The 23912-nt window shown below is 34.3% G+C and overlaps 1 protein-coding gene across 1 annotated transcript; it reads right to left on the bottom strand.

The window, feature by feature from the left end:
* Positions 1 to 12749: 12749 nt before the first annotated feature.
* Positions 12750 to 15071, bottom strand: LOC102666276 (glyceraldehyde-3-phosphate dehydrogenase B, chloroplastic). The gene is made up of 3 exons (XM_014762021.3): positions 14034 to 15071; positions 13777 to 13937; positions 12750 to 13105 (listed from the first exon to the last, which is right to left on the bottom strand). The coding sequence occupies exons 1-3, from the start codon at positions 14172 to 14174 to the stop codon at positions 13069 to 13071; spliced, it is 339 nt and encodes a 112-aa protein (XP_014617507.2). The 5' UTR covers positions 14175 to 15071; the 3' UTR covers positions 12750 to 13068.
* Positions 15072 to 23912: the final 8841 nt, after the last annotated feature.

Genomic DNA, 23912 nt, shown 5'->3' with positions numbered 1-23912 from the left:
AGTGCACTCAACTATTAACCCATATTACCCGTTCCTCTGCAAACATCATCTTAACATCACATCACCATACTTTTACTTCAGAAAAACCCAAGATGAGTACCTCATCCTCCATCGCTTCAACCAGAGTAAGGAGCCACTCTTACAAAGTTTATATCTTCCAATGCATTATTTTTCCGGTTTAAACTTTTGACATTAGCAAATCTTTTGTTCATGCAGATCAGATATCCAATTGTGAGACCACCTGCAATCATGCAATTCAGGGTAGCTTTCCACAATGACTAGGTTATAGTTTAAAATACAAAAAGCTTTTTTTCCTTCCCTTGCATCTGTTGGTTATTGCTTACATTCCATTTGCATGGTTTTTGATTGATCATGTCATTTCTCTTCGTTCTGTTTTTTCCCTGTTTCCTGCCTTGTGTGTTCTGTTTTTGCCTATTTCTGCTGACTTCCATGCTTCCATTGCATTTTCATGCTTTTCAATTCACCACATTACTACTTTAAATATATAGCATTTTGCTTTGACTGTGGATTTCGCGTGGAAGTTTATATCATTTTCATTTAGTTCCTTTAACTTTTTTCATTTTCTCTTTTGACATATTACTTCTTTTCATGCATTTTCTTGCATTTTATATTCAGACATTCATAGAGATACCCCTATTTTACCATGAACAATGGGCACCCAATTACCCACACGAAGTTCGGTTCAAATACAATGGAGCAACCTACCCAATACGGATCCAACAACACCGAGGCAGATATTTTTTTGCAGATGGACTCTCAGACGTCAGGGCAGATTTAAAAATCTACGAGTCTATTATCATCAACTTCTTTGCCTACGATGATAACACCATCTTTGATCTACATTTTACACCTCCCCTGAATCAACAAACATGTGGTAGACCAATACTTCATTCCCGTGTACATGCCCGGAGAACTGAAATTACCCAATGTATACGGGATGCTCCCCAACCACCGGTAATATACAATCACATTAACTTGCATTATTATGAGAATTTCAATAACATTATTAATCTCTATAAATGATCCGTAGGAAATCCCATCACATGCAAGGAAATATCTGAAACAATGTGAGAATCACTTGACAATTTTAAGGAAGAATGCACCTCCTCTGCAATGGGACGTCGTTACACTTGACCACGACATTAAAGATAAAAGTATCGTCCGGCCATGGTACAAGTTTCTCAGGGAAAACAATTTCCATCACGGAGACGAGGTATCATTCTATTACCAGCCACATGAAAGAATTTGGGAAATAGTCATCAGAAGAGAAAGGAAGTGGCTATAATTTTCGCTTTATATGTGATTATATTTTGTTTTATATATAATTATGTTTTGTTTATTTTCTCTGAACAATCTCCATTTCATCAACATTATAATTATATATCTATTTAATATTCAATTATGCTCCTGTGATTGCAATTTTATTAACCAAGTGACCCAGGCGTATGCACGGGTTACAGACTAGTTAATATAAATGAAGAAAACGTTAATCATTCAAGTTTTTAAAGGATTAAGCAATGGATTAACTGTGCATTGGATATTTAAGATTTTTAAGTTTTTGTTATTAATTTTTCTTCTAGATAAAAGTTCTACTTTTCTGTCATTTGTGTGCACTTTTGAAATTATTCAGTTTGGGTAATAACATGTTATTTAATTAGTTTGAATTGTACTTAAATCACCAAATAATAATATACCATGTGATAATAATAATAAAATTTTGGATGACAAATTTTATACACACACACAATTATTGCCGAATCACTCTCAATTCAAAGCTTTGTGAGTCCCCTTTCCCAAGTTGTTATTAGAGTAGTTAAAATTCTCCAAAGGTCGTGTTAACTCAATTATTTTGTTAATTAATGAAAAATAACTTTCAAGTACCAACAAAATATAATTTATAGGATGGTCATATACTCAAACATAAATGAACAAAATTTAATAGTTAATGTGATTTTTTAAGTAGTTACATAATATTAAATTTTAATCCTTTATGTATAGTTATACATTTTATATTTAATTCCCTTATTTTTATATAAGATATTTCCTTTCATAAGATATATCATCTCTCTTTATCTTTCTATATAAAGAGAGTAAAGGAATCAATATTATATAGGAAGTAAAATTAATGTAAAAATTATACTGATAAATTTTTTAATAGTAATTATTTAATATTTTTATTATTATAATATTTATAATTTAAAATATATATCATGCATAATATTGTCATTTGTTTTTATTTCTAAGTTAAATCACATATTTTGTCTATTTAGCAACAAAATTTAGAATTAAATAGACATTATTTTATAAGATAAAATATACATTTATAATGATTTAAATTTCATACACGGACATAATTTCATACACCACAAAAAATACATTTTTGTGTTTCCAATAGTATACTACAAAGTCACTCTCCTATAATACAACACATGTTTCTAACAAGGGTAATATAATCTTATTAAAGTTTTTTTTAAGTTTGGGGTGAACTCAACCAAAAATTAACAAAGCTCGAATAAGGTATACATGTTGCACAAGTAGTTATATGGGAATTGCTTTGGGCACCTGCAGAATTGCTGGTACACCCAGAATTTTTAAAAAATCCCCATTATACCCCTCTCTGTTATAAGTTGTTTTCAGGGCTTTTCTTCTTCAAGCAACCTTGTTTTTTTTCCTTGAGCTTTGTTCTCGTGAGAGGTGTTCTGTGAGAGTTTGTTGTTCGTTCTTGTGTCGGATTTAATGGAGGTGCATTTGTTTACAGTGGTTTGTCGGCAAGAGGTGGTTGTCATGGCGGTTGGTTTGGCCATTAATGGCGGAGGTAAGTTGTTCATTTGATTTTTTTCGCATAATAGTTACGAATTGATAATTTTTAATTTATGTAAAATTTATAGATTGATAATTCGTAAGTTTTATATAACTTATGGATTGATAATTCGTATACTTTTTATGGATTAGCAATCCGTAAGAAGTATATAGATTGCAACCAATCCGTAAAAAGCATACGGATTGACTATCCATAAGCTTCATACAGATTACCATCCGTATGCTTCTTACAGATTGGTAATTTGTATGAAGATTATGGATTGACAATCCATATGTTTCTTACGGATTGGTAATCTGTAAGAAGCATACGGATTGTCATTTCGTAATCTTCATACGGATTGTCATTCCGTAATCTTCATACAGATTACCAATCAGTATGCTTATTTTAAATTTATTTTTTATTTATATAACTTTATTTTATTGTTTAATTAGAAAAAAATGGAATTGATAATTAAAAAACTTTTAAATAGATATAGCTAGAATATTCATTTGATAGTTGTAGTGTGTATAGTTTGAAAGTGATATTAATGTGAAAAGAATTGATACATAATTAATTTTTTTCGTTTTTAATTTGATGTATTATATTAATAAATGCAGTAAAAAATGTGAAAATTACATGATTGTATAATTATGGTGTGGTTAGGGGTTTTTTGTTTGTGATTGAAATTTTTAAATGTTTTGTTAAGATGGACGAAGATCAGTGGATGTATGATAGTGTAATGTTTGAAGAAGTTGATATGAATGACCAAAATGAAGATGAAGCTGGTGTGAATGAAGAACAAGTTGATTGTTCTGATGCGTTCAATATTTCTCAGATATTAATATGATTTATTGTTATTAAAGTAATTAAATGAATGTCCCTTAAAGACCAAACTTGTATGGATTGCATTTGTATGGATTGCATTGCATTGTAGGTGTTTGCTACCCATGATGATGTTCTGCATTGGGCTCGATCTGTTACTTATGAAATTGGATTTGTGGCGGTGATTATGAGATCAAACATAAATAATGGTATTAGAGGAAGGACCTTATTTGTTTTAGTTAGTTGTGAAATCAGTGGTCAGTATAGGGCTAAGAAGCAGGATTTGGTAAGAACATGTACTGGCAGTAGAAAATGTGGGTGTCCCTTTAAGCTGCGTGTGAAACTAGTTGTGGGAGGCGAAGGATGGAAGATGAATTTAATTTGTTGGAGTCACAATCATGAATTGGGGAAGTCATTAGTTGGACATCCATATGTCGATCGACTGACTAAGGATGAGAAGATCATTGTTGCTGATATGACAAGGTCAATGGTGAAACCAAGAAATATTCTTCTAACATTGAAGGATCACAATGTCAATAGTTATAAACCAATCAAGAAAATATACAATGCAAGAAATGCTTACCGTTGTTTCATAAGAGGCAGTAATACTGAAATGCAACAACTAATGAAGCTTTTTAAACGAGATCAGTATATTCATAGCCATAGATTAAAGGATCAAGATGTTGTGCATGACATATTTTGGAGTCATCCTGATGCAGTCAAATTAACCAATGCCTATAATTTGGTATTTTGATAGATAGTACCTCTAAAACAAACATGTATAGGCTGTCGATACTTGATATTGTTGGTGTGACACCAACAGAGATGACATTCTCTGCTACCTTTGCCTATTTGGAGGGAGAACGTCTGAATAATGTTGTTTGGGCTCTACAAAGGTTTTGAGGTCTTTTCCTCATACATGATGCACTCCCTGGAGTTATTCTTACCGACAGAGATCTAGCATTGATGAATGCAATGAAAAATGTATTCCCTGAGGCTACGAATTTGTTGGTAAAAAAAATGCATGAAATTTGTCTTGGAAGCCTGAGGGAGTTTAATAGATCATCCTTCTGAGTAACAGTTTGATGAGTGACTTAAGAAGTTTGAAATTGTTTGCTTACCATGGCCAATGTTTGTTGACAATGTCAATCAAACATGGGTGATTCCTCACAAAGAAAGATTTGTTAAAGCCTGGACGAATAAGGTGATGCACTTTGGAAACACAACAACTAACGCGTATGAAATTTTTAAATTTTTCTAGTTGTCAGGTTTTATGATTAAATGGATTAAAAAATATTGTGTTTCTTCTTTTGGTCGTGTATTTCATATGCAGGGTTGAGTCTGCTCATTGGGCCTTAAAGAGACTACTATAAAATAGCCTTGGAAACCTATGTAGTGTTTGGGAAGCCATGAACAATATGACCACATTGCAATACGCTGAAATTAAGGCATCTTTTGAGACAAGTACACATGTGGTTGGATATATTTTTAAAGTTACCTTATACAAGAGACTACTTGGCATGATATCAAGGTATGCTTTAAATCAGATTGCTGTTGAGTTTGAGTGTGTACCTTATGCTGGCAAAAACCCTTCTCATTGTGGATATGTGATGAGAACTACTCACGATCTTCCATGTGCACATGAGTTATCCAAATATGTTGTTGGTACCATACCACTAGAAAAAACCCATATGTTTTGGCGAAGGCTAAGTTTTTCAGACCAAGGGTAATTTGAGCCCCAAGTGAGCATAACCGAAGAGATGGAAACCATATCCAAGCAATTTGAAGAGCTTGATGTTTGTGACAAAGTTACTTTGAAGAGTAACCTTCGGAAAATTGCTTACCCTGATCTAAACTCTATGTGTGCTCCTCCAAAAAAAGGTGAAAACAAAAGGTGCTTAGAAGAGTCCGATGACCAAGCAACAAAGATCAACAAAGCGTGATTCGTCCTGTTGGGAGTATGTTGATGGATTACATTTAGTGCAGAATAGTAATTCTTCATTCAAAGGTAGTGCATCATCATTTGAGCTACCAATTCAAAGAAGGACCATGCTGATGTTGGATCAATTTCATCCATGCATTCATGATTCCATTGTAAGCATTATTGATGTCAAAACTGATGGAAACTGTGGGTATTGTGCAATTGTTGCCCTATTAGATATGGGTGAAGATTCATGGTCATTGGTGTGCAATCATTTTCTTAAAGAACTTACAAAATGGTCTGATGAGTATATGAACTTGGTTGGTGGCATAGACCGATTTGAGGAATTAAAGCTGTCCCTACTTGTTGATGGATTATCCATGGTATATAACTTTATTGTTATGTTTTGTTCGATTAATTTTACTTTAAATAAATTCAATTTGTTGACTGTTACATGTAGGTTATCATGGACAATTGGATGAATATAATCGACATGAGATATGTTATTGCATCAAGGTATAATGTGATCCTTGTTTCTCTTTCACTCTGACAAAGCATGACATTTTCCCCTTTAAGAACTCAACCACCAACAAATTCTTCTGTGCATCGCGTCATATGTATTAGTCATGTGTATGACAATCATTTTGTTCAGATAAATTCATGATCATTCTCTTTGTGTAATTATTGTAAAAAAATATGCCCCATGGTATTTTCAATGTGTATGTGCTTATGTAACAAGTATTTCTAAGAGACCGTTGTTCGTTACCACCAATAGCGTTGTTATGGTATACACATTGTCATCATCAGGCAAACTAGTGGTCCACATCATATATTAGTAGAATGCAACATTATACAAATTTGTCAAGGTTGAACACAAAATTTGTTGATTTAGGTGAAGATTGAACATTTAGTTACTTATGCGGTTGTCATGTAATACCATAATATACACGTGTTTTCATCAACGTTGATATAATTATGTATTTCACTAAATTTTCACATTTAGTTGCTTAGTGTGTTTATGTCACATTGAATCCACTAATTAGGGTTTAGTGTTACTTGAATAATTAACTTGGTTTACTTACTTAAGTTCTTAATAAAAATCAACTTTAAAAATAAATAAATAATTAAATAAAATTACACAAAAAATTTACAACAATATTTATTTATTACAAACAGAATTTAAATAAAAATATTAATTTATTTTAAATTTTAAAATATTTTTTTATCTCAAATTGAAAAAATAAATTTAAATAAATATATGGGTTGGCAATTAGTATAAGGCATACGGATTGACAATCTGTATGCCTTATACGGATCCCCAATCCCCCACGGTGAATGCACAAAAAATCCGACAAAGAAGAGCTAGGGCACTTACGATGACGATGGACAACGACAAGATGACTACGGTGGCGATCACTAGTGGCGCGACAACAACACAAATGACAAAGGCGGCAGGAAAAAAGAAAAAGAAAAACGCTTTTAAAAAATAGGTGAAGGGCAGTTTTGCCACTTCACCTAATTTGCTTGATGTACCAGCAGTTGGGCTGGTGCCCAAAGAAAAACCTAGCTATATTCCTCAAGGCCCAAATTGAAGATAAATAAATTTTAGGATACAAAAGCTAAACCAAACTGAGAGATCATAAGTGTCTCAATAATGACCAATCCTTTTTATTCATTAAAGTCAATCTAGTGGTAAAGATTAGAATAATTTATTGGAGGTCTTATATTTTAACTAACCACATTGTCCCTACGATTACTACAAAAAAACAAAGGAATTTTACCGGCGGTGATGTAAACCACCACAAACAAACATATTTTTTATTCTCATGCATGTGTCACCTGATACTCCATGTCACTAACTAACATTGTGTGCTTAACACAACTCAAGCAAAACCCTCAAAATTTCTCTTTCTCTCTCTCCTTTTTCTTTTGCGTCACTCGAGTCTCCATTGAGACTTTGGAATTGTCGCCGCCACCATAGGGATTCAACTTCTGCCATGAAATTGCAAGGCTCACAACTTGAAGTACTCTGAAGGAGAAGTTTCGAGTGATCAACATTGATTCCAGAGTATAGCACTTTTTGATTTCTTCCATGGTTTCACTAGGATTTTTCTTTGCTTCGTTTGAACTCTGAGCATGTGTTGTGTTTGGGCAAAACCTAACATTGGACTCTGCCGCCACTGCAAGTGCATGAAGAACGAATTTGGGGATGGCTTCAGAGGATCATAAAATTTGGGAATTGAGAACTTTTATGACTATATGGGAGGAATTATTAGGTCAGTTCTTCATTCTCATTCTATTGTGATTTTGAGACAAAACCCCAACTCTTTGTTTTTGATTCCACTCATGCGCTTCAAGTAGGAAATGAAATGGTTCGCAAATGTTGTTTTTTTGTATGTGTAACAATGATTCCATGGTTTTTTTTAGCTATTATAGGTCCAAATGCTATTGGTCACAAAGCAAGGTTTGGACTCAAATGCTTGGATTTGCTATCGGTGAATCCGCCACTCCTTTTATATCGTTAATCATTTTGTTTTTGGTTTTCTTGATGTTATTGCTAGTGATTTCTGGTTTTCTTATTTTGTTTCTAGATTTTCTCAATTCCCAATGTTGATTTTTTTTCTCAATTTTAAAGATTTATTGTGAATGGATTTTTAAGCATGTGCTTGATGTAAGTAGATCCTTTGTTTGATCTAAATGTGTTTTTCATTGTTATTATGAACACACTACTACAAAAAAATTAAGAATCATCAAAATGACTTTTAAGAATGATTGTACAGACATTGTAGAAAATCATGTAATAGAAAGTCATAACTTTTTAGAACGGTTCATATTGCGACCGTTCTAAAAATGTTATCATTTTAGATTCGTTTGTGAAGAAAACCATTCTAAAAAGTGACTTTTCAGAACGGTTATTGGACTTAACTGTTCCTAAAAGTCTCTTTTTAGAACAATTTTGTGCCAAAACTGATCTAAAATGGTATCTGCGTAACAAAAAGGAAAATGTGAAGGAAATGAAAGACTTTTTGTTATAAGGAGGAACTTATAAATGAAAAAAGAAGATTATGACCCATGAATGCTGCATCAAGTTATCAACTACTGCATAAAGGAAGATTCTAAAAACATTCAGTTGTTTCATCACTTGGTTTCAATCATACTATTATGTTATATATTCTACTAAATTTTGCCTTTTCTTATTTGGACATCATGCCAATCTTTCAGCATAATGTACTCGATCAGAAAAATGCATCACTAAAGTTCTATGTGCAACATTCTACCTTAATTCTACCTGAATATGCGCAATTATGCATGCTTAGATATATACAAAAGCAAAGATTGACACACACTTGCATGAAAACAGAAATTAGAAAAAGCATTGTCTATTTACCATAGCAACAATAATTCTATATAGCAATTCAATCCCATCAATACAACATACTAATACTTGCCACAGACATAGATATCTGTGTGGATGACCCAATCTCTACTCCTAAGGAAATGTCCTACAGGAATGAAACTCATTAAAATGAATATATATGTGCACAAATGCATGAGTACACAATTGAAACCTCCCAAGTTTATCTCTCATGCAAATGCCCTAAAATCAACAACACAAAAATTTCATATAAAAGTAAACATTTAATGATATCTTAGAGAAGTAATCTTTCTTGTAAAAATATACAAAAGGACAAATGGCATTTCATTTGAAAAGCAAACCGAAAACTTAAATGACCTCAAATAGGTAAGCACAAAGGCAAACATGAGTGGACTTGATACTTAGACAAACCATTAGACATATAATTTTGAGATTGAAACGGACTCATTAAACTACAAAAATATATGAGTGGACTTATTTTTTTTAAAAGGCAAATCAATGATATTATAAACAAGGGCCACAAAATGTGATCAAGAGTACAAAACAGAGCAAGATAAATAAGCAACAAAATACAAAAACAGAAGCTATTCTAACATCCCTAAACATGCTTGTGGGTTACGAGAGCAATTAACAAAAGGTGGACCACTTGAAATAGGACCCCTGCATGTAAACTAGGACCAAGATATTTGCTTGACATGCATGTGACATGCATAGTTTGCAATAACTCTCTAATATCATGTGACATGCATGTGAGATCGAAGGATAAAGTTAAGTACTTGATATTTTGGGATGCATTCATATCACCCTTCTCTTGCAGTCTCCAACTTGGTAATAACCAAAAATTGTCCATCCAGTTACATATTAGTATAATTTTCATTTTTGGGCTCACTGAATTACTATTTATAGTTTTTAATTAGAAGGTAATTTATATTGAATGATTCTCGTTGTTCAGGGAAAATAAGAATCAATCCAATGAACCAGCATTATTAGAGGAAGGTTTAGTAGAGCCACAGATTGTGATGCAAAGTTTTACAGATTCTGAAATACTTGGAGATGGCTTTCGTTGGAGGAAACATGGGCAAAAGGTGGTGAAGGGCAATCCATATCCTAGGTTTATAGTTGATGCCTGTTCTATGTTCTCATCAAGGTAATTATTTTAAATGATTTGCTTCAAGATCGCTTTGAAAGAAATAATTTTGGATTCTGCCATGCATTGCCTTGATAATCTTTTCTTATAAATATTGCTGCAAAATTGTAGTTAAGGGATGCAAGAGGATTCTAAAGTACACCCTGTGACGCCCTCTACCATTCACATATATGTACTAATAATAAAATGAATAAAAAATCACAATTAATTAAAAGTTTTTAAAACACATTTAAATACAAGTCTTTCAAAAAGGTAAAAGGCTCACATTCACTTTTCTAACATCATAATAAAACTTGTCCAAATAAATAATAAATCATCTCGGTTCAAAACAAGATCGTCCAAGACTTCATGCAATTAATATAGAAATCTATACCCCACATTTTGCAAGAATGCTCCAACCATGTGGGATCGACATAGGCTTAAAGGAGCACTCAAACCAGGTGTATTTACCCCCAAGGCCTACACTCTGAAGAGTCCGTCAGGGCCTCTCCCTCATGATTCAGGTCCAACCCAAAAAACATTTTAGCACGTAGACTCTATCTATGAATTGTACAAAACACATGACTCCTCAATTGTTCTCAAAATAATTTTATCTCATCGCGCTTGTGATTAAACTCGTCGGGTCCACTCAGTGTTTCCCATCACAATACTCGTCATACATTAACTCGTCGCCGTTAAAGGGTCTTATAGTCGTGTGATTGTACTACAATTCATAGTTCACAACTCAATACACATGTATTTCACCATTCATCACAGGTTCAATTTGTCACTTACTCACAATTTGAATCACAATTTCATAATCTCAATGTAACAGTTTATACAAAATGCTTCTCACAACATAGGGAGTAAAATCCCTCAAACAATTTCACACAATCATATTGAAATCATTGAATCAAATCATAGGTCAAAAATATGAAAACACCAAGAGCACTCAAGTTTATCAACCAATTCGCATTAGAACATCAATTGGTCCATCAACACAACAATATCGTATTTATAATTGTAAAGGAAAATTATAATTCAATAAACATCTCAAAATAAACCCCAATTTGATCCCCTAAGGATTCCTACACATGTTCATTCTAACCCCAATTGTGATAAACTCATTCCTTACATCTAAGCGGGCTCACGTGTGTATTCTGACAGCGATATCGGCATCTCTAGCAATTTCCTGAGATTCCTCGAGTTTTTCCTCTAATTTGCTTTGATAGGATTTCCAAGCGTTAGAAAGAAGGAGAAGATATTAAAGCCTTCATTTTGTACTGTCTTTGTGAGATTCATTTTTCTCTCTCCATTAATATTATTTCATAAATCCCAATGGTAAAGGTGTGCAGAATTGAATTAAAAACCAGGTATCTAAATTTCACGATGATCCAACGGTTAATGAGTCCAAAATCATAGTTTTATTGAACAGGTTTTGAATCTTTACGGGAAAAGAGAAAGCTATGATATGAAGGACATTTCTCTTAGCTCTAACATTTTTTCTCATAATTTCCAACGGTGAGAATGCTCGTAAATGAGTTGCGAACCTAGTGTTGAAATATTATGACGATTCAAAAGTTAACGAGTCTGAGATCATCGTTTTACTAAGACAGATTTGAGTATATGTGAAAAAAGAGAGAGTTTTGGGAGGAGAAAAGAGAAAACAAATTTGAGAGGAAGAGGAGGCGTAGATTGTGAGTCTGACCTAACATGTCTCTATTTATAGTTAGGATACTCACAACCTATTATTTACTCTATTTATTTATTTTTATTATTTTATAAAAAAGAAACTCTATTTTATTTCCTATCAAATGAATAAATCAAATATTTTTATTTTTATTTTCCTTCAAACCATTACTTTAATACAATTATTTGTCCTTATTTATTTAATTATAAAAACCTCACCATTTTCTAAAACTCTATCTTTTTTAACTGAAAAAAATCTTTTTAATTTATTTACGAAAAATGAGATGTTATACACCCTGCCGTTATCTTAGCCCCATAGGTTTCTAAGATACAATAATTCCTTGAAATTAAGGACTCAATTGAGTTTGAGTTCCTATTCAAATAACTACTGATCACTAGTGTTTGTTTTCATTCTCCTATTTCATGATGTTTTATAACAGCACCAACTAATTTGTCTTGCAAAAGTTACTATAGGGGTACTAATATCAAATCTAATGTTTGCAAACACGTGGACGTCATGCTTGCGGGTTAAGGGAGCAATTAACAAAAGCTAGACCACTTGAAATAGGACACCTGCATGTAAACCAGGACCAAGATATTTGCTTGACATGCTCCACCACTGCATTAAAATCAGGGGCCTTGTTCTGAAAAATAATAGAATTTCTATGTAGCCATAAACACCAACAAGTGGCGTGCCATATCAGTTTCAAATTGGTAATGTTTTGATAGAAGGAAATTAGAACCATTTCAGAAACTAATGAACCCTATACCAATATGCTTCATTCTATCATAATTATTTAATCTTAGATTAACACTGGTTCTTTCTGAAATTTGTGTCATGTGGGATCACAAGAAGCAATGTTCATTCATGAAACTCCAATTGCCACTGATTCAAAGTGCACAAAACTTAATGGACAGTCAACAAAGTAGATATTTTATTAATTACTTTAGCTATTTAAGATGGACATGCATACTTAACAATTTAGGTGCCAAAGCTCATGCACAAATTATGTAGATACTATCTAGAATTAAATTAGGCAGCCCCAAATTTATCTCATGCCAAAGATCATACTTATGTGAGACTGAGAAGACTTGGAATAAGGAGGTTTGATTCTAAACATTATGCGTAGCAGTTGCGAAACCAAAGTATTATAAACAAAAAAAAAAACATAGAAATAAGGCATACTTCTCATTCACTCCTTTTGTATTACATATCTTTGACATTCACGAGATTTCTGGAGTCACAGGTAACATGAAACCAAGTACAAGCATTAACGAGAGTTGGATCCCAGCTGTGTAGCACATTGCTAGGGTCAGAAAGCCTGCTTCACAAAGCATGCAGAGCGTTTCCTACACACAGACACAGGAAAGATGGAAAACAATTATGTTGAACTATTCATTTCGAAGTGATTCAAATAAAGTGTTTTGGAACTTTTACATGATTGAAAAAAAGCTAATGATTTTGGCATAATAAATTGAAGGCCATCACACTTTATAAAAGCAGTAAAAGAAAAGTGCATTGTAAGTAGACATTTGAGTAGGGTGTCTTAGTGGGGATTGGTGTGGGCCAAAACTAGATCATAGAGGGGAAAATGAGAAGTAGTACTAATTCTACATTAATTATGGTCATAACCAGCTCCATGTAATCGCTTGATTTCAAATGCATGACCTGCGGTGAGCATAGCATCCAAGGACACCGTCCCCTTTCGTAGCCTCAAGAAAAACAAAATACTAGAACATAACAAGATAAGGGAAAGATCCAAAGAGGTGAATAATGCTGTCATATATGAATTATTTTGTCCTTTTGTTTCATGTCCCTTTGTCACCAAGGGACAGGCTAAACTTGAAAGAAAGCTTAGATCTAGTTTCTGCGAATTCACATTGAAGAAACAGTATATAAGAAAAAGCAAATGCAACCACTTAAGAGGGATGGCACATGAATAATCAATCTTCTAGCACAAAAATGATGCTGCGTTGACATTTGAAACTCACATCACAACACAACCTTAGTTGTCACGAACCTTACAATGTTAGAGGTCTCATGAGTGTAGTCCCCTTCATTTATTCCGACAATATAAATTGGGATATCAGCACCCTTTGCAGGAGCAGTGATAATAACCTTCTTGGCACCTGCTTGGATGTTTTTGCCAGCCCCAGGGCCATCCACAAACACTCTCGTTCCCTGAACAAAAATTCACTCGTTGATCCTTTTAGCAGCTCTTTAATAAATAAACAATATTGGGTCATGTTTGAAATAAGTCAAGTAATGTGGAGTTACCTCAATAACAATGTCAATTCCAAGCTCAGCCCAAGGAAGCTTAAGAGGGTCCCTGCTTGAAACAACCTTGATGGGCTTACCATCAACAGTGATGGTTTCATTGTCTAGTATTTTCACATCTGTTTTAAAGGTTCCTAGCATAGAATCATATTACAGCAGGTTCGAAGCCTTTAGGAATATATGCAAAGCAGAAGGTATAGGATTAGAACACTACCACTCCCCATTCAGTGAAACTAACTATTCTTTCTGTGCCAACAAAACAAAATTAGCCAAGCCATTATTACATGTTATGAATCTAACATTTTCTAGATATATATTGAGCTTATGTAAAAAAAAAAAAAAAGATGTATATTGAGCTGATTGAGATTCCCTAATGAAGAAGACGAAGAAAGTAAGAGCTAGTATATATCTATAATAAAGTAAAATCCATACAAGCAGGAAGGTAACTCTCATGATCATTCAATCAGATGGGAATGGATTCAAATATAACGTACTGAAATAGTAATAAAATACAAATAAGAAAAATAAATAGAAGTCTAGAAGAATGAGAAGAGTAATAATCCTCCAAAATTCTTCTCAGGTCAAGTCCGTAATTCAAGTGGGATTTTCCCCTGTACAACGCCACTCATGCTAGACATAACCGTCTCCCTCAAAAAGTACTGTATTATTCCTCCATGCCCATTCTTCATAGAAAATTCTTCAAAATGTGCTCCACATTAGTAGATGCAAAGCTGACTTATGCAACATGCATTGTCCAATTCAAAATTGCAATAGAACAACACATGATTAAAACAGAAAAAAAAATCTGGACAAAAGTAAAAAGAAAAAAAAATACTAGTATATTGTAGAACACAAGCTCATAGGCCTACATAAAAGGTTCTATTGATGAACACATTAACTAATTAATTAGGTACCTTAAATTATAATTTCCCCCTCCAAAACCAAGTGACTCTGATTTCCAACAAAAGAAAAGGAGGCACTATTCATGAGACCGTCCACTATCCCTCTAGCCATTATTGAACATTTGGCCTTCTCAAACGTGTCTTTCCCATTGTCACATTTCTGGCAAATTTACGGTAGAGGGTCATATTTATAAACTATTTACGGATTAGGGTCCCTTTCGAAAGTAATTGCTGGGGGGGGGGGGGGGGGGGTCTGTTTTGTATTGGATGCCGCTAGCTGCATCAGCGATTCCGATGATGCCGCCACTAGCTCTGGCGAGAATGGTGCTGACGTGGCTGGGTGCCGCCAGCACCAACTGCGGTACAAAGTATGCCGCCACTAGCTCTAGTGAGAAAGCTGCTGACAGGGCAACCCGCCAATACCAATGGCGGGACATTTGCAACGTGGATCAGTCCCGCCATTGGTTCTTGCGAGACCAACGTGGACACCATGCGAGGTGGTTCTGCCTTCACGTCCTCCGAAACACACACCAGCTATAGCTAGGGCACTGTTTGCAGGTTAGGGTGACATGCAGCAGGCTAGGGCATTGGTGATTTGTAGGCTAGGGCATGGGCATGCAGAGGGTTCACATGGATACAGTTTTATATTCACATGCATATAGTTTTAATGGCCTGTAATTTTTTATTGTAGAGATGATCACATGCATGGCAACTTTCGTGTAAATTGCCTTTAAATAGGAGCATTTGTAAGAACAAAATTTGACACTGAAGAGAAAAACAAAGTAATCTGAAGAGAGAAACAAAGTAGTCCGAAGAGAGAAAGAAAGGTAGGAAAAGTTTCGTGAAGTTTGCTGATTCCATCCTCAAAGTTATTTATTTATTTAAAGTAAGGATATTTTGTATTTATTTAAAGGAATGATTTTTTATTGAGTCAATTTTTTAAAGCCTTCTTTCATTTTGTCTGAAGTGTAGTAATTTTGTGAATTAGATTTTTTATTTAAAAATTATTAGCATTAATTATTTGTAAGCCTTTTTTTTTTTTATGGTTTTTGTGTTTGAAATTTTTTTAAGTGTAACCCTTCCATTTTGTGTCTGAAATTTTTTTGAAGTTGAGGAATTTTTCATGGAGCAAGCAAATAGATATTTTTATTTTTATCATTGACAAAATATTTAATTGAAGTAATAATTGTTTTTTTTAGAAAAAAATTTTGAACGTGAAGTTTAAGTGTATTAATTATTGTAATTAGGCCTTACAAATATTTACCTGATTCCCTTATAGTTTAAGCATATTAATTTTGTGAATTAGATTTTTTATTTAAAAATTATTAGCAGTAATTATTTGTAAGCCTTTTTTTTTATGGTTTTTGTGTCTAAAATTTTTTTAAGTGTAACCCTTCCATTTTGTGTTTGAAATATTTTTGAAGTTGAGGAATTTTTCATAAATTATTTAATTAGAGTAATTTTTTTAGAATAAAGTATGAATGTGTAGTTTAAGTTTAATAGAGCAAGTAAATAAATATTTTTATTTGTATCATTGACAAAATATTTAAATGAAGTAATAGTTTTTTTTGTTAGACTAAAATTTGAAGGTAAAGTTTAAGCGTATTAATTTTTTGAATTAGAATTTTTATTTTAAGATTATTATGAGTAATTATTTGTAATCCTCTTTGTTCATGGTTTTTGTGGCTTAGAAATTTGACGTGTGACCATTTCGGTTATAAACTTTTGTTGATGGTATTGTGAGTTAAAAATATTTAGAGGTGACTCTTCAAGTTTTTGAAGTTAAGGAATTTTTTTTGAATTATTTAATTGGAGTAATAATTTTTTTGTTAGAATGACGTATCAATGTCTAGTTTAAGTTTAATAGAGGAAGCAAATAGATTCTTTTATTTTTATCATTCACAAAATATTTAATTGAAGTAATAATTGTTTTATTTAGAAACAAATTTTAATGTGAAGTTTAAGCTTATTAATTTTTGTAATTAGGTTTTTTACTTTGAAGTTATTTTAATAATGTTTAATTATTTACAAGCCTTTGTTCATGGGTGGACAATCCTTACAAATAATTACCTGATTCCCTTCTAGTTTTTTGAAGTTAGAATGAAATTTTAATCTGTAGTTTAAGTTTAAGTTTAAGTTAGTAGATGAAACAAGCAAATATACTTGTTTATTTTAAAACTACTATTGTTATGATGAATTATTTTTAATTTTGTTCATGTAGGTATATCATGAATTCAATTATTACAGTGTTGTATTTCAACGGAAGAGTATATGAAGACAATGATGGTGTAATATTTGAAGGCAGTAAAAATGCGATTCAGATTAAACGCGAAATTAGTTTCAATGCTTTGAAAAAAAATTGGAAATAAGGTAAAGTTAGAAAATAATGAAATTATTTCTACTATAAGTTGTAGATTTTTAGTTTCAGGAAAATATGTTGTGTTGTAAATTTGTGATGACGAAGATGTTGAAACTATGATCGAAAGTTTTCAACAACAACAACAAATGTCAGTTCTAGAATTGTACGTAGAAAAGGATGTTGCTGGTGGTTCTATGTTTCATGCTGCAAATTCTGTTACGTCATGTGGACATAATGTATCTCATCATGAGTCGGAACTACCAAGAAATATAAGCAATTTACATGACGATGAAGATGATGATGATGATTATCTTGCGTTTAACTCATACGTTGAAGAGTCTTTCGATGAAGGTGATAGTGTTGATGAAATATCTGATACAGATGATGAAGTCACCGACATCGTTGAACCAGTTTCAATTGTTCACCCAACTAAAGGTAAATTTTATGAAATACAAAATTAGTTGAATACATCTATCTTTTTATGAGAATTGTATTTAATGGTAACTAAATACGAGTAGTTTGTTGACATGATTTTTTTTTTAATTATTAGGTGTACCAGGAATTCAAAATTCATTTTGGAATGATGCTTTACATTATAATAATATCAATTGGAGTCATCCAGACGAGGAGGACATTTGTGGTTTGGACATGCCAACGACTTTTAATGTTGGACAAGAATTATATGTTGGCATGGATTTTGACAGTAAAGATGCGATAAAAAATGCACTGAAACAATATGTGATGAAGGTGCATCAAAGTTTTAAGGTTGTTGAAACGAAATCACACAAATATATCGTTTGTTGCCCCAACAACAACGCAGAGTCTCCTTGCCCTTTTCATATGAGGGCAATTTTATCTAAAAAAATTGATGCATGGAAAGTGACACAATGGGGTGGACCGCGCACATGTCTAAATATGACTATGACACAAGACCATGAGAAGCTTGATTCAGATTTAATTGCGACTTGCGTAGTAGGTATGTTTTTGATGTTCATATTATTCTACTTTTGTGTTATTTGTTATTTTAATTTGTTATTTTAATTTATTATTTGAATTACAGGCATGATCAGAGAAGATCCATCAATAAAAATTTCTTTGATTCAAGAAAGGATAAATAGTGAATTTTCCTATAAGGTTTCATACAGAAAAGCATGGATGGCAAAACAAAAGGCGATTGCAATTGAATATGGCGATTGGGAAGAGTCATATGCGAAACTTTTGTCATGGCTAACACACATGCAAAATCATTCTCCTAGCTCTTACTTTCAAATACTACATGACGATTTTATTGTTGGTAATAGGGTGAGTCACGAACATTGTCAGTTTCACAGAGTATTTTGGACATTTGGTCAATGCAAAGAGGCTTTTAAGTACTATAAGCCAATCATACAAGTTGACGACACACATTTATACGGGAAATACCGTGGGACCCTGTTAATGGCCACATCACAAGATAGAAATGGTGGTGTTCTTCCTCTAGCATTCGTCGTGGTCGAAGGTGAGACGTTAACAGCATGGTCATGGTTTTTGGCCCACTTGCGTGAACACGTCACAGATAAAAATGGAATTTGTCTAATATCTGATCGTCACGCGAGTATAAAGTCTGCTGTCGCTAACAAAGCACTTGGTTGGCAACCTCCCCACGGTTATCATGTGTACTGCGTCCGACACATAGCGAGCAATTTCAATCGCAAATTCAACAACGCGAAACAAAAAGAGATGTTCAAGAAATTGGGTAAGGTTTATTTTATACATGAAGTTAATTTTAGTTTCATATCTACCTACAACTTTTGATGGTAACAAACTTTATGCAGCGTACACTCCTTGCAAGCATGTGTTTGATCAAAACTTAGAAAAATTTCATCAATTGAGTCCAGCCATAGCAACATGGATTGATCGCATTTCAAAGGAAAAATGGAGCATGGCTTATGATACATCTGGACGAAGATATGGTCACATGACAACCAACCTCTCAGAATGTGTGAATAAGGTGTTGAAGGATTGTCGCAGCATACCCATAACAGCGTTGGTCAAGTCAACATATAGCAGGTGCCGAAAGTACTTTGTTGATCGTGGTCGCCAAGCCCAAAGACAATTAAATGAAGGACAAGTATATTGTTCTAAGCTTGTTAAAGAACTTAGAAAAAATCAAGAACAAGCTTGTTCGCACATCGTTCGTGTGTATGATATTCACTCCACAAGGTTTGAAGTAGAGGAGACCTTCAACCCTATAACGCAACGTGGCGGACAAAAGCGGGCAGTTAACTTGAATGGTCATTATTGTCAATGCGGAAGGTATTTTGCGCTTCACTATCCATGTTCACACATTATTGCAGCTTGTGGTTACGTGAGCATGAACTACTACCAATATATAGATGTTGTTTACATGAATGAGCACATCTTAAAAGCATACTCCGCACAGTGGTGGCCTCTTGGAAATGAAGCGGCAATTCCTCCTTCTGATGAGGCATGGACACTAATCCCTGACCCAACTGCAATTCGTGCGAAAGGTCGGCCAAAATCAACAAGGATAAGGAATGAGATGGATTGGCTCGAACCATCTGAACACCGACCAAAATGTAGTAGATGTGGAGCAGAAGGGCACAATAGGCCCCGATGTCCAATGCAATCTGACCGTGGGAGTAATTCATTTAATTGATTTATGTATGTTAGATGAGTGACTTGTATTGCTTTAGTTTTTGTTCAATGTATTTACTTTGTGGTCTTCAATGAAATCGTCAGTTACTTATTTTTGAATGTGTACTTTTGTCAGCAAATTTATACATTACTTATTTTCGAAATTGATACTAAAAGAGAACTATGTAAAATGTTGTACTTAACGCCCTAAGCCCTAACCAATAACCCATAAGCCCTAATCCGTAACCCCTGAGCAAACAGGAAGGTGGAAAAACTCTAACTCATATGCATCTAATGAAATAAAATTACATTTAGAAGTTGAAATAAATGGAGTGGATCAATCCAGGTTGAGTGACATTGGTGTTCATCGTTAGTTAGAAACATTAGTTATTTTCTTTTCTCTACCTTAGTTTTTTTTAACTATCTACAATGACAAACTATGGACTTAGTCATTATGGACTATCTGGAACAAGGACTAAACCCAACTGAATAAACATTACAGAATAAACCCTAAACACTGTAGAATAACACAATAGAGTAACACCTAAGTCTTAGGGTTTAAGGATTAAGGTTTAGGGTCTAAGCCTTAGGGTTTAGGGTTTTGGGATTAAGTCTTAGGGATTAGGGTCTTGGGTTTATGGTTAAGGGTTTAGGGTTTAAGATTTAGGGTTTAGGGTCTAAGTCTTAGGGTTTAGGGTTTAAGATTTAGGGTTTAGTGTCTAAGTCTTAGGGTTTAGGGTTTAGGGATCAATGTTTAGAATTTAGGGCTAAGGGTTTACTATTTAAGGTTTAGGGTTTAGTGTCTAAGCCTTAGGGTTTAGGGTTTAGGGTTTAGGGATTAGTGTTTAGAATTTAGGGTTAAAGGTTTAAGGTCTAAGGTTTAGGGTTTAGTGTCTAAGCCTTAGGGTTTAGGGTTTATGGATTAGTGTTTAGAATTTAGGGTTAAGGGTTTAGGGTTTAGTGTCCAAGTCGTAGGGTTTAGTGTCTAAGTCTTAGGGTTTAATGTTTAGGGTTTAGGGATTAGTGTTTAGAATTTAGGGGTAAAGGTTGAGGATTTAAGGTTTAGGGTTTAGTGTCTAAGCCCTAGGGTTAGGATTTAGGGTTTACATTTTACAATTTAGGGTTAAGGGTTTAGGGTTTAGTGTCTAAGTCTTAGGGTTTATTGTTTAGGGACTAAGCCTTAGGGTTTAGGGTCTAAGCCTTAGGGTTAGGGTTTAGGGTTTAGGGTGTATGGTTTAGAATTTAGGGTTTAGGGTCTAAGCCTTAGGGTTTAGTGTTTAGGGTCTAAGCCTTAGGGTTAGGGTTTAGGGTCTAAGTCTTAGGGTTAGGGTTTAGGGTGTATGGTTTAGAATTTAGGGTTAAGGGTTTAAGGTTTAGGGTTTAGTGTCTAAGTCTTAGGGTTTAGTGTTTAGGGTCTAAGCCTTAGGGTTTAGGGTTTAGGGTTGAAATGAAATTACTCCAGACTCATATGCATCTAATGAAATAAAATTACATTTAGAAGTTGAAATAAATGGAGTGGATCAAGCGATATTAGTTATTTTCTTTTGTCTACCTTAGTGCACATATGACATTGGTGTTCATCGTTAGTTAGAAACATTAGTTATTTCCTTTTCTCTACCTTAGTTATTTTTTAACTTCATTTATTATTATAGTTTGATACGCGACATAAACTGTATCCATTAGTAAGCCTTAATAAACTGAATATCATACATTACGTGTGAAATTCAAATGAGAAATATACAACAACATATTTAAACAGAGACATGCAAATCATTCATTTTGGTGTCCGTGATGTCGCGAGGATGTGCCACATGGTCGATCCCATCTTCGTGGTTGGCGATCAGGATTTCTTTTGCCCCGATGCCTCCCCGCTTCTTCTTCGTCAGCCTCAGCAGAAAATTCGTGACGCAAATCAACACCTAATAAGTCACCCATATTAGGTATTGGTCCCGGTACATTCCATTGTGTTCCTAATGGGGCATTAGGTGTTGGAATTGGGCCATGATATTGCTGTGAAGGGGTCATAGTGGGTCATGAAAAATGAGGTTGTGTTTCCGCAACACCACCGAACAAATGATGGCTTGTTGAAGTATCAGTGTGATGACCTTGAAAAGGATACTGATACATCTGTGTCGGATACTGAGAAAATGTTTGTGGTGTGTAATACATTCCATGGCCACGCTCCGCCATTTGTTGGGAATATTCTTCCGCTTCAACAGCCTCCCTTCGTCTATCTGTGCCCTGAGTTTCAACACTTGACTGAAGAATGTGAAACTGTTGTGCGGGAAATTGACGCTTTGATGCAGGACCATGTGACACAGGCTCAATGATTCTCTCTTGCTCTTCGAATAAAATTGTAATTTTCTCCACATAAGGCACGAGATCATCAACTGTCCATGTATTCCTCCCTTGAGGAGACACCATGTATTGTAACGTCTCCGCAACTTCAGCCTGCAATTATTAGGGTCAGAAAATTAATGGGCATCATTAAAAAAATGTTCAAGTTAAATATTCAAAGAAACTAAAAAATACCAATGTAGCCATGTTTGCATTTTGTGGGTCAACAAACATCTTTGTCTTTCGCCTATACCAGACCATGTAGTTCGAGTTAAAGCTCAATAAGCCCTCTTGTCGGGGATAAGCGTCGACCCTAAAAGCATGGCGATTGTTCAACTGATCAATCATTGGGACGAACAGTTGCCCCCAATTTTCGTCATATTTCCCTTTTAGTGTTATGCCATGAATGTTTAAGGGTTGCGCAGGAGACTCTGGAATTGGTTGCTGCATCCCAAATTGTCTCAATACTCTATCCGGTTGGTGCCACTCAATAACTTGGAAACAAACTAGTGGCACCACCGCGCACCACGCGACACTTCTGACTACACAAATGGGAGGCAACAATGATATAACAGTTGCTGTGTAAGGCTCCCACACAAACTGCATATAACAACATAGTTGTCAGCATTTTAGTAAAATAACATATATCATTTTTTATTTTACAAATACAATACCATGTTCTTACCTCATGACGTTTCATAATATCCAACTTGCGACGAAAAACTCTCACATCATCATTGTTGATATGTTGGTTTCCACGTCGCAGCTACCTACAAAGATTAAAATTTAATATACCCTAAAACCATTTATTCTTTTGAAATGAAAGACGCTTTTAAAAATGACTAACCTGTGCCCCAGTGGTTTATTTTCTACTTGGGAAGGAGTCCTCTTTGGAGCTATGGTTGTACATCGTTCCCATGCCCACATTTGTAGTAAGATGCACATACCTCCGATTGATTTAGTTTTATAATCGGTGGCACTGCACATCTCTCTGTATAGAAAAGCAAGTACAGCAGGTCCCCATGTATATGTGCTACAGTCTTCAAAGTCACATAAAAATTGAAGGTACCTTAGCGAAACTTTGTTACTGCTTTTGTCAACGAACAAGACACCTCCAATGAATCGTAGTATCCATGCACGGGCAAACCTTCGTACTTGTTCATCGTCGTGGTTATTTATTTGTGCAAAATGGTGAGCCAGCCAACTCAATTTAAGCACACTACCTTTAATTTCACCTTCTTGTGGTCTGACTCCCAATAATTCCTCACATAAATCATCCCAATTAAGATTTGTTGGACTGATTAATGGTAAACCATCCACACGTAGACCTAACAATATAGAGACGTCTTGGAAAGTAATAGTACACTCTCCACATCTCATGTGAAACGTATGTGTTTCCGGTCTCCATCTTTCTATCAGAGTACTAATTAATGAGACATTTATTTTTAAGTATCCCATCTTCATAATCCAGTAAAAACCAGATTGTCGAAGAAAAGGAAAAATTTGCTTTGGAATTTCTTCTTCCCCTTGATACGTGGGGACAACTCGTCTGATATGTAATTTTCGATCTTCATCCCCATTCCAAACATGTTCTGAAACATGCTTAGGTTGCATCCATAATACATCACCATCGATGGAGCCAGA

The sequence above is a fragment of the Glycine max genome, chromosome 1 (genome assembly GCF_000004515.6).
Source record: "Glycine max cultivar Williams 82 chromosome 1, Glycine_max_v4.0, whole genome shotgun sequence".
In the NCBI taxonomy this organism is placed as follows: Eukaryota; Viridiplantae; Streptophyta; class Magnoliopsida; order Fabales; family Fabaceae; genus Glycine; species Glycine max.
Note: the sequence above shows the minus strand (reverse complement) of the source record. Positions and strands in the feature narration are given on the sequence as shown.